At 41.3% G+C, this 16745-nt stretch overlaps 1 protein-coding gene across 7 annotated transcripts in view; it reads right to left on the bottom strand.

Annotated features, from left to right (window-relative positions):
* cacna1ha (calcium channel, voltage-dependent, T type, alpha 1H subunit a) overlaps positions 1-16456 on the bottom strand; it is a 123642-nt gene extending 107186 nt beyond the window's left edge. For 5 of the 7 annotated variants that reach the window (XR_004108714.2, XM_035996598.1, XM_031320841.2 and 2 more), the window contains exons 1-2: positions 15940-16456; positions 13967-14448 (exon numbers count right to left, since the gene is read on the bottom strand). Coding sequence is in view for 6 of the 7 variants with exons in the window: in XM_035996598.1 (XP_035852491.1) it covers positions 13967-14424 (458 nt within the window). In the remaining variant the exon portion in view is untranslated. The remainder of the gene's footprint in view (positions 1-13966; positions 14449-15939) is intronic. The other 2 variants (XM_031320835.2, XM_031320836.2) reach the window with 2 other exon arrangements.
* Between the last annotated feature and the right edge of the window lie 289 nt (positions 16457-16745).

Below are 16745 nucleotides of genomic sequence, written 5' to 3'. Positions count from 1 at the left end.
GTGCTTATGCGAATTGGGGTGAGCAATCTTTGTTGGCTTTAAAACATTGTGTGAAATGAAACAAATTGTCCATACAAAGTAGGCCATTACAAATGGTGTGTGTCTCTCTCTCCCTTTCTGTGTGTGTGTGTGTGTGTGTGTGTGTGTGTGTGACTTTCTGTCATTCTAACCATATTTCAAACAGTAATTTGATCAGCAGCAAGACGAGGGCTGCTGTGTTATTCATGTGGTGCTTGACTGTGGGGAAACGGCTCAGAACAGTGGGAACACAGACACACATACAGTACAAACACACACACACACACACACACACACACACACACACACACACACACACACACACATGCACGCCAACAACAACAAAAAAGCTCATTAGACACAGCAGTGCAGCTTCTAAACAGCAAACGCAACAAGGCAATATGACCTAAAAACATAACTGAATACTAAGCACCCCGTTGAAGATGGATGAAGAGAAGGAGCTCCAGCCGACCGTGAGGGTCCACTCCACTGACGAACCCAACCCCGGCACGATGCAGGGTCCCTGGGGAGCCCTTTGCTGACCGCCCCCTCCCAGCTCCTCCTCCAGAAGAAGAAATACATTATCACCTTTTCAGGTTGTTTCTCGCATCTTAAGGATGATATTGTGTGTGTGTGTGTGTGTGTGTGTGTGTGTGTGTGCCAGTGTGTTGTTTGGAGATGCACTATGAGGTACAGTGGTCCCTCTGAATCTGTGGCAGCTCACTATTTCAACTGTACCTGCTGACTCTCAGTCTTTCCACCCTTTTTTTATAACCGTCGGTCTGGATAAATCCACTTTCACTGAACTTTATTCCCCCTTCAGATCAACCCCTTTGGCCAGAACACGCACCAACACAAACACACACACACACACATACACACACACACACACACACACACACATACACACACACAATCAATACAGCCTTGGAGTCAGTCGATGTGTAAATACTGAGACACTGAGGGGAATGATGAGAGAGAAAGAAACACCCTGACAATTTATTTCAGTCAGTGATTTCAAAAGAGAACCCTTTGCCTCACATGAGTGTGTGTGAGTGTGTGTGTGTGTGTGTGTGTGTGTGTGTGTGTGTGTGTGTGTGTGTGTGTGTGTGTGTGTGTGTGTGTGTGTGTGTGTGCGCGCATGCAAATGCATATTTCATACTGCAGTACACTGGAAAAGAAAACTTGCATAACTGATCCCTGGCTCCAATATAGCAACATACAAAAAACACTCAAATAGAGGGTGGGGGGATCTACAAGTGCTTTGGTGCATTTGACTCACACACATTTTAGCAGCAGGAAAAGACAAAGGGATGAGAAAGAAAGAGAAAAGAAAAGAGAAACAAAGAAAGAGCACACATTATTCAGCAGCAGCTTTTTCGGAGAGAGACAGGGTGAGGGAGGGGTCGGTTGAGAGAGTAGTTGTGTCTTGAGGACAAGAAAGCCGCTGCATCTTCACTGCAGCAACCATCAACTAGCAGAGAAAGATCATAAAAAGAGCAGAGAGGTACAGGCTCATCACCTGTGATTGGCTGACCGCTGTGTCCAATTGTCAGAGAAAGAGCGCTGTCGTGAAATACACACGGCGTGATGAATAGATTGGATTTAAATGACCAATTTCTGTCCTTTTCACTTCTCGCCGTGTTCTTGTCCGTCTTGTGCAGCTCTGCTCTTTCATCATCCCCTCTCTCTGTCCTAAATCTCCTCTTGATCCCGTCCATCCTTTCCTTCTCTCCTTGCTCTTGTCGCGACTTTTAACTCCCACCTTTTTCCAACATCCTGTACTTCTACTTCCTTTCCTCTCTCTTTGACCTCACCTGTCTGTTTTCCATCCCCAGACTTCATTTGCTTCCTCTTTTCCTCCATTTTTTTTTCCTTTCTTTAGTGTCATCCATCCATCTATGTCTCCCTTTCTTCTGAATTCTTTGCCTTGTGTCGGCTTTGCCTGACACACACACACACACACACACACACAAACAAACACCCACCCACACACACACACACACTTCCTTTATGTATACTACTATAAGAGAACCAGCATTGCATTATTTGTACAGATTTACTTGTGAGTGACAGAGCAGGTTTTGGATGGTGGGTTGATCTGTGGAACCACAGAATACACTTCTAGACCATTATCAACACGATGCGTAGCCATGGCAACAGCTCCCGAAGAGTCCTCCCACAGTAGAGGTGCGCCAATCAGTGTGGCACTGCCACTACAGGGAGGATGACGGACAGCTCTCGGAGTGAAAAGACAAACTAAAGACTAAAAAAATCAGTTCCCACATGCCTTTTTTTGTTTTTTTTTACTGCTTTCTAGGGGTGGGGGAAAAAATCGATACAGCATAGTATCGCAATATTTTCCGTGGCAATACTGTATCGATACACAGACGCCAAGTATCGATCTTTTATGATATATGTGTTGGTCAGTTTGTCTGCTTGATAATCCCATTTTGCAGCAATAAAATTGAAGTGAGATGAACAAACAGAGAAATGTATCTTTCTAGATAAAACAGATGTTGACAAAGTTTTGTTTTGGGGACATAATGTGAAATTGCAATATATCACAGAATATTGCAATATGTTTAAAATCGCAATAGTATCGTATCGTGACATAAGTATCGTGATGATATCGTATCGTGAGGCCTCTGGTGATTCCCACCTCTACTGCTTTCCTGCTTACGTTTTTTTCTTTTCTTTTTGCAATCTAATATTACACACAGTCAAATGTTATAAATGCTAGACAAAAGCAGTAATAAACCATGGAAAGGCTAAGCGGCTATTCTTGGATTGTCTGATAGTATCAGGACACTGGCAGGTGAAAAGAAGCGTCTGGCAGCACCATGTGTCACAGAGGTGGTACATGTCTGTCTGCAGCTCTCACCGGGACAACTGTGCAGTTAGCACTGACTAAAGGACTAAGGCGTGTAGGGAATTAAACTGAGACAAAAATAGAGTAGATTCATAGATTAATATTTAGTAGGTATTGTCATTAGGGCTGCACGATATGAGGGAAATAACTAATTGCGATTATTTTGACTGACATTGCGACTGCGACATGATTCACGATATTGGAGGGAATGATCGTTTTTGTATCATTATTCTCATTTTCATTGAAAATGATTAACATTGAAAGAAATTCAAATGATTATAGTGTGATTTTTGCGAGGATCTGTACCAAACAAAGATTGTAGGATACGGTTAGTAGGCCAGGAAATCTCTGCAGCACCACAATACTTAATTCAGAATGGTTTGACTCATATTTTGCCTTTAACAAATATTGCGCCCCCCCTGCAATTTGGATATTGCACTAGTCCATATTGCGATTTCGATCAAATTGCGATTAATTGTGCAGCCCTAACTGTCATACATGTATACATATTTCAACACCGAATGACCTATTTTACTGTTATTAGACAGCAGAGGGATGTTCAAGAACTCCTTAACGGATTAACCCTCTGACCCTGAACACCAGCTTCACTCAGATTGACCTTTAACCTTTGACACAACAGACTAGTATGCTCTGATGAACCGCAACCTGGTTGGCTGCTGGCAGATAACTCTATAAAAACACATTGATGTCTACACAATGTCTTCTTGTGCATCCCACTGTAGTTATGGGAAGACACCACATTTTTACCCTTAAGAGAATGGTTTTGGGAAATATGCTTATTCACTTCCTGGCTGAGAGTTACATAAACAGCAGTCTTACATCTGTATGGTCAATACAGCACAGCAGCTGGTTAGTTTGGTGTAGATAAAAAAGAGCGTTGTTGTTTTTACACTTCAGTTTTTGTATGGCTAAACAAACAAGGTATGATGTGTTAATGAGTAATGTTTACAGGTGCTGGTAGGCAGAGTGTGTTACCCTCAGACAGAGTCAGGCAGTCTGTTTGACTGTTTTCAGTCTTTATGCTAAGTTAAGCTAACCAGCTGCTGGCAGAATCTTAATAGTTACCGTGCAGACGTGAGAGTGGTATCAATTTTCTCATCTAACTCTCAGCAAGAAAGCGAATGAGCATATTTCCCAAAATGTCGAACTATAGCGTATGTCGACGATAACTTCACAGACAGCCATCGCCTGGTCGACAGCACGAGCACACTCAAATTGAGACACACACACACACACACACACACACACACACAAACACAAACACACACACACACACTCTGGAGTGGAGTCAGACATTCAGAGCCTGAGGCAGGAGAGGGTCACTGCCGTTGAGTGTATACAGACTCCACGTGTAAACTCTGCATTTACACTCATGAAAGTCAGCGCTATTAGTTCCAGATCATTTTGCGAAGCAGTCTGTAAACAATGAGCCTGGGGATAAACAAAGATCCTACTGTACTGGAAGTAATCCCACAACAAACACACACACACACACACACACACACACCATAATATCCTGTACACACACCTACCCAGCCACACACACACACACACACACACACACACACACACACACACACACACAAACTGGCTTGCATATACACAGATATAAACATTAATAAACACCTGGCAAACACACACACATAGAGACACACACACACACACACCCAGGGGGCTGGCAAACACTTATTATGTTTGGCTACATAATGCATTTCGGAACAACAATAATGATCCACGAAGGGCTGTGTATCTTCAAATAGTTTCTTTTTTTCATTTTTCATTTAACAAACACAAACATCTGTACAATAATTTTTCCGACATGAAAGTCTAAAATTGGGAAAACAATCATTTTAATTCAAAAACATAGAGTAAGTATTGCGTAATAATTAAATAAAAAGTATGAATGTGAAAAATCATTCAATGCCAGCTTTCACTACTTGACAATTTTCATTAATCTGTGCTATGGTTGCACAAAATTCTAAAGAGGCCATTATAAAGTCCTTTAAAGTGTGGATTCATTTGATAATTTTCTTTTGAAAAAAACACTTAAGACTATGTTCACACTAAGCGTCTTTTTTGACAAGAAAAAGTTGACTAGGGCGCTTTTGTAGTAAAAAAAAGAAGAAGCTGGCAGCTTTTTGGTTCCAAAAAGCTCCTAAGAGCATCTTTTGTTGCTATAACAACAGCTACTGCTACAGTATCCTAGAGCACTATGTGGAGCGGTGCTAATGCTAACGTTAGATAAAACAACGCGATGGAGCGAGCTAGAGAAAGAACAGAGAGTGAGAGCGGTGCTACTAACGTTAGATAAAACAAAGCGAGTTCCCTGTACAGGGAGAACTTGGTCATATCACATAACTCGCTGTGCTCCGACTGCATTTTTTCTTGTTGTTATGGAAACGACAGGTCTGGCTACTACGCTTGTCATTGGTTCGGCTATCAAAAAAGCGCTTGACGTAGAGCGGGGGGTTTTTTTCAGAAAAGTTGAACTTTTTTCAACTTTAAAAAGATGCCCTGAGCAGCAGAAAAAAAAGTTTTTACTCCATAGGATTATAATGTAAAACATACGCTGGCAGCTTAAAGGTCCATTGACATGCAGCTTTGGGGATGCTTTTATGTAGGCCTTAGTGGTCCCCTAATACTGTTTAATACTGAAGTCTCTTTCCCGAATTTCAGCCTTGGTGCAGAATTACAGCCACTAGAGCCAGTCCCACAATGAGCTTTACTTGGGATGTGCCATTTCTGTGTCTGTAGCTTTAAATGCTATTGAGGAGGAGAGAGCGGGGGCAAGGTGGAGGGTGGGGGTGTGGCCTTGACCAACTGCCATGCTTCGCTCATTTGCAAGCCATGATGTCTCTCTCTTTCTCATGGGTGGGCCAATTTCTCTGGGCGGGCAAAGCAGAGAAATGGGAGGTAACCTTTACCCTTATGACATCATACAGGGAAGATTCCATATTGGCCCATCTGAGCTTTCATTTTCTCAAAGGCAGAGCAGGATACCCAGGGCTCGGTTTACACCTATCACCATTTCTAGCCACTGGGGGACCATAGGCAGGCTAGGGGAACTCATATTAATGTTAAAAAACCTCATAAAGTGAAATAGCCTAAGGTATTTTCTACTTCTCCTATGTTGTCCTAAAGTGACAATAATGTATTTTTATGTAAGAAAGATATGTTGCAATGTACTGTACTGTACTGTCTTAACAGGAAGTTTGTTTTATTTTACGAACTGAACTGTATGTGTTGCACTTCCGTTAGTTTTGCTCCATCTTTTCATTGTGGATTTTTCCTGGGAAGTTACAGATGTTCTACACTTTATTTACTTTTGGTTTACAAAAGCATGTGTAAAAAAAAAAAAAAAAAAAAGTATGATATCTTTATGTTTTGGAGCTAAAGTTGAATTTATTTTTATGCCTAAATGTGATAATTAGAGACGATGTTTGTGTGTGGCAGTGGTGCTGTGTGGTTTGCAACGCTGGTACTGTTGGTGTACTGCTGACACCATGTTGGCTAGTGTGAAGCATGTTGTGACTGTTCATGACATTACGCATGGCTGTTCTGTGTTGAAATATTTCACTGAAATAATATATTTTTGTTTTGTTTTTTTGTAATACCATTGTGCCATATCTGGTGCCTTGCATTCCAGTGCTAAAATGTAAGTTTGCTCATTGTCTATCACAGAACACAACGCAGAGTTAAGATTTAAGGTTCTGCGGAAACTCCACGCAGAGCTTTCGCCGTAGCCTATGTAAGTGGCCTGATGTTTATACTTGTGCGTTGGTGTGTGCGTCGAGCCGGCATGTGTGTGTGTGGGGAGTGGGTGATAGAGCGAGGGAGAAAGTGAGAGAGTGACGGCGATTAGCTTCGGAGCGAGTACCGACTCTAGACTCTAGAGTCTGTAGTTACATTTTTCGAGAGGTGCACGTCAGGCTACGCCGTAGGTTCGTGTCTCCACGTACCTACGTACGTAGCAACGGTGTAGATTTTATGCAGAATTATAAATCAAGCTTTAGACTCACTACACATATACTGCACATATACATGTACACAGATACAAACACATTGTGAGGACTATGCAGGGTGTGCCAGGACTTTATACGTCAGAGAGACAGGATCCCTCTGTCTCTGCTGTAATACACACCCCCATGACCCCCCAATCTGCTGTTACCATGAGCACAGGCCAAATATAATGAGTCACCAGACACACACACACACACACACACACACAAACAGAGATGCACTGCTCAATATAAATACAGCGAGACTGGCGGAGAGTGTGATGCACTGAAGCCTGTCTGTGGGAGGACAACCTGGGAGCTCTTTTTATCCCTCACACTGTAGCGATGTTTAAGACATGAACACACACTACTAATTTTGAAACGACATTAATGTGGGAGTTAGAGGAAGTGGACAACTGAAACTTCTTGCCCTGAAAACAGCGCTTATTAGGGGTCATTTTATCACTGCTGTGCTGTAGGTTGGGAGACTTCCCTGTAAGCAAACAGTGAGGCATCCTAAACATTTATCTCCAGGCTGCAGTTTGATGAGATTCTTCATGCTTGAGATTTAAACTCATACAGAAATCACCTGTGTTTGATTTATTTTTTTAACCAATGGTCCTCACAATGTTTTCCTGCTTAAATAAGGGTTAAATAAAACAGGTTGATCTCTCTCTCTCTCTCCCTGTGTGTGCGTGCATGTGTGCGTGTGTGCGTGTGTGTGTGTGTGTGTGTGTGTGTGTGTGTGTGTGTGCATGCGTGCGTCTGTCTTCGCGTATGCCCTCATCTGTATTCATTTATGAAGGGAAGTGCAAGAGGCCCTCTCAACATGTTTAGAGTATAGGATGACTAATGGAGACAGAAAGCATGATGAATCCACTCATCTGTAATGGATTAACCTTGTCTGGCCCCCAGAATCTGATCTAATCAGCCTGAGTTAGCTTGTTATACTTTCACACCATCTAACCATGCCTAAACATTCAGTCTAGTGCCAGTGTGTCACAGGAGGTGTTAGCATTGAACTAGAGTCGATTCAGGTGTAATTGACTGCACCTCATTATCTACTGGATAGATTCCTTGTTGGGACCACACACACTTCAAGTTGCTTTGCATTACTGCCAAACAAGCAGCCACTGGCTATTCCAGTAGACTTCAGAAGTCAACTAACTAACAATGGTGTTATTGTTAAATTGTTCAGTATTGATTAATCTACTGCGTACTGTCTATTAATGAATTCATTGTTTTGCTTATAAAATGTTTGGAAATGATGAAAAATCCCCATCACACGATCACAGAGCTTTTGGAGTTGTCTTCAAATTGCTTGTTTCATCTAAACAGTTCAAAACCCTAAGAGACAGGAACAATGAATTTAACAAAACAATTACAAAACTTACTTATTAAAAAAAATATGTTCAAGAGGCTTTCATCTTAAAGTGGCCATCTGTTTTTGTGTCTTGTTTAAAATGAAAGCCACAAAAAAAAAAAAAAAAAAAAATCAAATTGTATTGTATGGCGGACGAGTAAAGAGAAAAGTAATAAATAATATAAATCAATTAGCTCGCTGCTGTAACTGCAGCTTGAGCAAAGATGCATTTTTCTGGACATCCTAAGATGTTAATGTACAGATAAGAAAGCAGGTCAGTTGATTGATGACGATGAGCCTCATAAACATGATTAATGACAAATGCTGTTGGCTGAAATGCTATTGTGATAATTGTGAGCAACTGTCGATCTGTTTTTATTGCCACATGTGATTAGAAGCTTCCCAAATACAGATTAGATTCCTGTCAGGAATGTGGATTTTATATAATAAAATTCTGTTCACAACAGTTTGATCACTGGTTTGTCCAATCTCCAGCATTTTAGGTTAGGTACGGCTTTTTAAAAAAGACATCCTTTACTTTTTTGTCTCTCCTCTCCCCAAAGTGTGCATGCCTTTGTGTAGTTGAGTGGCAGAGCATTTATGCTGCGGATAATATTTATATAGCCCACTGTGGACCACCAACTCTGCAATGCTTACACAGTGGGTCCTGCACCCCCCCAGTCACTGAGGAATAAAACACAGAGAGCTGTCCAGTGAGATCAGCTCTTTTATGACCTAACCTGGTTCCAGATTTAAACATGCAGTTATAATGCAATGCCAAGCATGTGACATTGTGTTTCTCATTAATTAGCCACACTATCTTGGTACAAACAGTCCACGCTGTTGCCAAACAATGACGCATCTTATACCATCAGCTGGAAATCAGAAATATGATCAGAAACAAGCAGTAAAAAAAAAAGCACATGTGCAGACCATAGGAGCATCTGCTTCATGGTAGTAATCTACTGTACCTCAGCAGTCACTGCAGTATTATCCCTGCTACAGCGCCGTGAACAAAACAGACTTAATGTAATGCAACACTAACATCTGTCAAACAACCTGTACCTTCATTTTCATCTTCTCTGTCCTGGAAATAAAACATATGAAAACCAGTTCAAAAATGGCAATGCCAGTATTCTTTTTTTTTGCATGTAAGCACCTACATAAGAGGAAACAGACTTGGCCAGAATCCCTTCCACTTTATGCTGTATTCATTAAAAAACAGCCAACAAGATGTTCATTTGTTTCATTTCCAAAATGCCTGTGCAGGTCTGCCTTCATTCTCAAAAAAGAAATCCTGTCCAAACAAGTACCGTTTTAAAAAGCCATGTTGGCCAATCACGCAAATAAGAAGAAGAATATATTGGCCAATCAGAAGCCTGACAAAATGTTATTACAGGAAAGCTACCTGGCTGCAATGCATTCGGATGCCTCTTTGCATCAATATAGTGGAAGAGTAACTCTACATTCATGTGTAAACACCTAAAAGTTAGAACCAGCACTATTTTGGCCATGTCCACCATTGTATGAAATTTCGCTTAATTTATGACACCTGACAAAAGAGATAACAGCGCACACCCTGAAGTTACAAGCCAAAAACTCTGTTTTCTCTGTCTACACGACAACACAGTGGCAGGAACTTTTCAAAAGATCTACATTCAGTGACCTAAAACGCAGTTTGTGTGGACAAAAGGCCAAAATGTATAGAATAAATCTACGTTTAAAAAAATACCCGCATATGTGTGGACTAGGCCTTACTGCTCATACTGCAGGGGCAGCCTCCGTGAATTGTGTAATGTTTTAATTTCACAGAGTACCTCTGTTCTGCAAGAGAGGACTTTTTTATTTCCATGCCTGGGTTCTTTAGTGTCTACAGTACGCATATAACACTGTGATATTAATCCCCAAAGGGAGCTGGTGGAGATGCTTTGTTTTGCTCAGAGACATTTGATGGAGTAGATCCCAGTCCACCAGTTTTAAGAAGGTCCGTGTAACCACTAGGCCTTTCCTCAAGGACACCAATTAAACCTTAAAAAGCCCAAAACCATTTTACACATTAAGATCAGTTTACTCATCCTGGAGAGAACGGATGCTTAATGTCTTCTCTTGCTCTTTTTCTGATTATGCCATCGGGGTTACTTTCAGTTAATTAAGTCAGTTAATTTCAAATGTTTGTCAAAAAAAACCTGCGTTATTAACTGGTGGGGTCATGGAGTTTGAAAGACAAGGGCATTTGACAGACAGGAAAGGTCTAATGAAAGACACACTATCAATCATTCTATATATCCTATTATTATAACTCGATTGGGGATTAAACACAGCCTGAACACTCAGATATTCTTTTCTTATTGGAGATGCACATATCATTAAATCAATTTTCATCCCTGGTAAAAAAAACAAACAACAGTTAACCAAAGCCAGCTAGCATCAGATCCATATTCATATTCAAGGGTTGTGAAGGAAAGTTGGCTAAACAACGCATTGACCCATTTAGACAGAGCATCCATGTAGATTTGATCCACGTCAGTGTCGGGCTGAGGTCTGAGGATGGGGTATGAATCCTCAATTCCCCCTCCTACAGCAGTAGTAAATACATAGTTACATGATGCAGCTACATACTCATGGAAAGACTGCATAACTGTGTATCTACATGTCTACAGCATTTATCTACCACTTCAAACACCTTGTCAAGATTCCCCCTCCAAAAGAAACTGTACACTTCCATCTCTGAGCTACCCCTGCCATAGACTTGTACACACACATATACACACACACACACACACACACACACACACACACACACACACACACACAATACCAAAAACATCATGCAGTACTGATACAAAATCATCTGTGGATGCAGCCAGTCAAAGTCTACTGCCGCTATAACCTACCCACAACACCAGAAGACAAAGGGAAGATATGAAGAGAATAAAAATAAGTCCAATTTGCATTTTATAATTTTGTATTTTTAGACTCTCAGTAGCCTGTACAAGAGATTCCAGGTACACAGGATTGTACTTAGCCAATAAATGTAACCCAGGGCCTGATGTTGTTTTTACACCACCCACTTCCCCGCATCAGGAATGCAAAAATATTGCAGTGGTTCATCAACAAATGATTTTTATATAGTGCTTGAATTTGGATGCACATCCTGTCCTTTTTTGGCTCCAATGTGCTAAAACATCCCACAGATGAAAATGATCCAGGTGGGATGTTAGGCTCAGTGGTAATAATAGATACTAAAACAGATATGAGTAGCTAGAAGCTGATTTCACGTGGACTATTTGGCATCCCCATGCTAAAATGAATGATTTTTAGCTCAAAATGGTTGCCAGGAAACAGATACTGTCACATCAAAGATAGTATTTAATATGTACAGTGTGATTAATAATGGGTAACTTCAAACATAGAGTTATACTTGAATGTGATCGCAAAACAACTCGAGTGATATAACCCAGCACTTCTCGCTACACTGAAGACGAACCCAGGTAAAGTATACCAAAAACAAGAAACCCCAAAACAATCCTTAGTAAAAATGTAAGACCGCTAAAATAGATACATACATGACCAGTGGAAAGATGTTACTAAATGTGGCCAGAAATGAGCATGATTTCCTGTGTTGGGATTCCCTATAGAATATAATGGATACCTGAGAAAGGTGTCCAAAACAGTCTAAACACAGTCAAATTTGCACAAATAAAGCCACATTTGAGTTGATTTTCTTTAATGTGTATGTGAATGTACTTTTGACAGCCTAAAACCTCTGTTAGTGGTCCTATTTAGGCCACACTGCCTCTTTAACCCTGCAACACCAATGTGGTTTGGTCAAGGGGATGATCAACTCACTGTGGATTGGGTGCCTTATACCAGTGGAGTACTGCAGGGGGTACGTGAGATTTTTTTTTTTTAAATGTTTATTTCAAAAATATTAGTCATGCATAATTCCTAAAATAATTATAGACTTTAATAATGAAAAGATTTAGTGATTCTAAACATTTTTTTGTTTTTAAGATTATTTTTGGGCATTTTAGGCCTTTAAAGGTGCAGTAGATAAGACTTATAAATAGGGCTGGGCGATAGGGAGAAAATCAGATATCACGATATTCTTGACCAAATACCTCGATATCGATATTGCGGCAATATTCTATGGTTGACAATTGGTGCTCTAACAAAATATATTTTTATCACAATTAGATTTTAAATAAATAATCATCAGTAATGTGGACATAATGTCTAAGTGGGGAAAAGGCAAATAATAGAACAGTTACAACAGTCTGGTAAGTTCAGAAAAGTACATCACTTTACTGTAATGCAGCCTTTAAAACCAGGAAAAGACAACATTTATGTCGTATCACGATATGACGATATCCAAAATCTAAGACGATATCTAGTCTCATATCACAATATCGATACAACATTGATATCTTGCCCAGCTCTACTTATAAAACTAACTTTCTGTCATATTTGCTGAAACTGACCCTATGTTCCAGTAGAACTACATGAAGCAGGTAATAAGTAAAAAAAATATGGCTCCTCTGGCACCACCTACAGCCTGTAGTGCGATTTGCAAAAATCCACTGCTCCCTGTTCAGATGCACCAATCAGGGCCAGTCTAACTGCGTGTCAATCACTGCTCATGCACACGCATTCATTCTCCCTTGTGGGGGGAGGGGCTTAGTAGACCGTTTTGGGCTTCAGCAGAAAGGGGGGAGGGACTGAGAAGTTGTTGATGTTCAAATTTTTTGGCTAAGTCCTGGATCTTCACAATCCTACCTATACACGCACATTTAATTTACAGGACAGCTGAAGACATGAAAGGGGAGAGAGAGAAGGGAATGACACGCAGCAAAGGGCCGCAGATCGGAGTCGAACCCGGGCCCGCTGCGTGGAGGAGCAAACCTCTACATATGGGCGCACGCTCTACCAACTGAGTTATCCGGGTGCCCGATTCTAAACATTTGAATTGTAGAATTTAACTGTTTTTCAGTTACAATATTGTTGTTTAGTAAATCAGACACTGATGCCACAGTGCGTTATATATTTAGCCTTTTTTTCTAACGAAAATGTTTTGTGGTGGTTTTTTTGGATGAAAAAATATTTCATGGGGGTAGATTATTGAAAAATGTTAGAGAACCACTGCCTTATACCACCGTTTAGTCCTACAGAAAAGCACAGATCAGTACACAAGATTAAAATATAAACCAACAAAATCTCAAGCCAGCGCATGAGAGAAACTGCCAAAAGTAAAATTAACATTAACTTTATTGCCCAATGAAGATGAGCTCTAGACAACTGCAGCAAGACCGGTCATTCCTACATGTACAGCCACACACTTCATCACTCATCTCATATGCCCAAACAACGGCATCCTAAGGAGAATCAACCCTTAGTGGTTGGACAAATGACCTGTCAAATTTCACAAGTTTGGAGCCTGCTACTGGTGCTTGTTTAGTCTAATAGGAACAGGCAAGATGCTACATTTACATGGTTAGAACAAAGCTTTACGAAAGCTGCACTGATTCACAACAGCTGACTACAGCACCATGTTTTAGACTTAAAAGCATATGTATCACATACCTTTTTATTCCAGGGATATGTGCAAGCTTCGCAATACACACATACAGGAGTGAGGATATATTGGGTCTTACCAGGTGTCAGACAGAGTTAGGTTTCCAGCATATGAAAGGATATGGGTTACAGACGATGCGAAGACACCAGTTGCGAGGCCTTGTTGTTTGCTTTAAGCAGAAGAAGGCCATGGGGGCCAGGACCGGGTACGGCTGCTGCTGCTGCTCCTCCTCAGAAACGCAGTCTGGATCCCGAATAGGAGCCCTGATGCGAACTCCCAATGTTGGTCCAACTTCCACTTCCGGTTCCTGGTCTTCATGCTCCTGAACCTCGGGACTCCATTCTACTCCATCGCCCTGACCAGTAGCGCTTCTCCTCCTTCTCCTCCTCCCCCTCCTCTTCTCCACCTCCTCCTCTTCCTCCTCATCATGGTCTCCTCCAGGGTCAACATCCTGACCTGGGGCGTCATTCCTGTAGGGTGTAGGTATAGCGAGCCTCACCTCCTCCCGCACCTCCTCCTGCACCTGGGCCTCCGGGCACTCTGCGTACTGAAAGCGCGCTCTCCCCTCGCCATCAGTCATGATAGAGCATCAGGCAGAGCCACTCTGAAGGAAGGTCAGAGGAAGAGGGGTTAGAGAGAGGTGGAGAGTAGGGTGGGGGGGGGGGGGGGATGGACAAAATGGACAACAGTGTGGTGAAAGAGGCAGAGACGTAGAAGAGGAAAGAACATTTGCAAAGATTGCAGAGAAAAGGGCTGCACAATGTATCGTTTTTTTCATCGTCATCGCAATATCAACTGTCGCAATATACACATTGCGAAAGGCCGCGACATATCGCAAAAGACACACAGATATGTTTTGTGTTAGTTGAAAGAAAAGATGAGTAGGACACTTTAAAAGTGTTTAGTGGTGCCTTTTATAATTCAATGTTCAATTTGTTCAAAAAAAATGTTAGAAATGACTTCCTTTCATTTGTTTTAAATTAAACAAGCAGTTTGTTGTATTTGAGCGGACATCTGAAAGCAGCAGAAAGGCAGAACTGAGTTCACTTTAATATCTGTTTGTTTATCGCAAGTAATATCGTTATCTCGATATTCAACAACATTATCGCATATTTTCCTCATATCTTGCAGCCCTAGCAGAGAAACAGTGACAGGAAAAGAAGAGGGTGGAGAGAGAGAGAGAGAGAGAGAGAGAGAGAGATCAACTTAGCAAAGAGCATTTGGAGACAGATCACATAATGAGCCAAATAACCACTCTGTTTCCTCCTCCATTCCGTCAACATCAAAAGTACTTGCTTCCAATCAAGCCAGACATGGATGACAATTGTGTGTTAACATACAGCAAACATGAATATTGATGATTGAGCACCACAGATTGATCTGCTGTTTCAATGACACAATTGAATTAGAAACACAAATATGTATGGATCCAATTACAAATAAGTTATAAACTATATGCCTGCCATAGAGTCATATTGTGATATTGTGAGAATAGTGTGTTTTTTTTTTTTTTTTACTCTGTCTCCCTCCTCTTCCTGTTGCTATGTGATTGAACAGATGGACTGCTCTGTCTCTGGTCTACTGGAGGTTTTTTAGCACACACCACGCAATGGTGGGCAGGGAATGCGCAAAAAGGAAGAGAAACACACACACACACACACACACACACACACACACACATTAAATGCCACACTAATCCTTATTATTATAATAAGTAGAATAGCAAAATAGCAAACATTAGTCAATATAATCCAGCTAACGAGACTTTTCTCTTTTAAGGGCTTTTTAATGGGCTTTGTTGTCCATCGTTTGCCGTTATGTGAGGAAAAAAAGCGCATCTGAGGCAGTTGCATGCTCTCCTGAAGGGGCTGTACGACAAAGAAGGAAACATGTTAAGCATGCTCTAATTAGGATAGCTGCTAAAAAAAAAAAAAAGTACTTACGCATTTCAAACGGTGAAATAAAACACGCCTGAAGGAATGGAGCGCCCATCACCTGTGTTTTAGTTTTTTTTCGCCATTAAAAAGTGGATCCCCGATGTGTATTTAAACAGTACAGGCAAACAGAGCAACTTTATACTTTTCAAAAAGCCTACCTTATCGAGACGGAATCGGAAGTTCCCATAAGCATGATCCGTGACTTTCCGTGTTTCCAGCGCACCCAGCCTTTCAGCAGCCCGGAGCTTTCCTTCCTTTCTTTCCTCTCTTCAAATCTTCTTTGTTCTTTTTTTTTTTTTTTTTTTAACAGATCAAAAAGGTAATCCGAGAGCCGTTAACATAAATCACTGGAAGTAATCAAAGAATCACTTGAAGTGGTCTTCATTGGCGCGTTCGGTTAACATCTATCCACATCCATTGCATCCATCCGTCCATCCTCGCTGAGGTGTTGGTTACGCAGCGTGGAGCGGAGATGCGCGCGGGAGGGTCGGGCCGTGTGGCTCTCTGTGTGCTGATGCTCCGTGGTTGATCTGAAACCGAGAAACTTGGCCCAGGACCCGGGAGTCCTGACACGTGACTTGATGCCGGCTATAGGGACGTAGCGCACAGTAGGAGACGCACACATGCGCGCGAAAAAGCCATGAAGAGCCAAGCCGGGCGCGCACGCCCCGCGATGTTTCATGCATCACCATGCAGTCGCCAGTAGATCATGGACATAGAATGAAAAATGTATTAGCCCTTACCTTCCGTGGGTGTAAGCGACAGAAACACAAGGATCGATCATCATTAGTATGTATTATTTTGGTTTATGTCTTAGTTATTCAATTAAATCCCTTTAATACAGTATGTAGTACAGTAACATGCTTTTGTTTTCAGTAGGGCTATATATATATATATATATATAGTATATTTGTTTTTTTTCCTGAGGTTAATAGTTGATATGATATCTGTTGGGCTGAATATA

The sequence above is a fragment of the Sander lucioperca genome, chromosome 21 (assembly GCF_008315115.2).
Source record: "Sander lucioperca isolate FBNREF2018 chromosome 21, SLUC_FBN_1.2, whole genome shotgun sequence".
In the NCBI taxonomy this organism is placed as follows: Eukaryota; Metazoa; Chordata; class Actinopteri; order Perciformes; family Percidae; genus Sander; species Sander lucioperca.
Note: the sequence above shows the minus strand (reverse complement) of the source record. Positions and strands in the feature narration are given on the sequence as shown.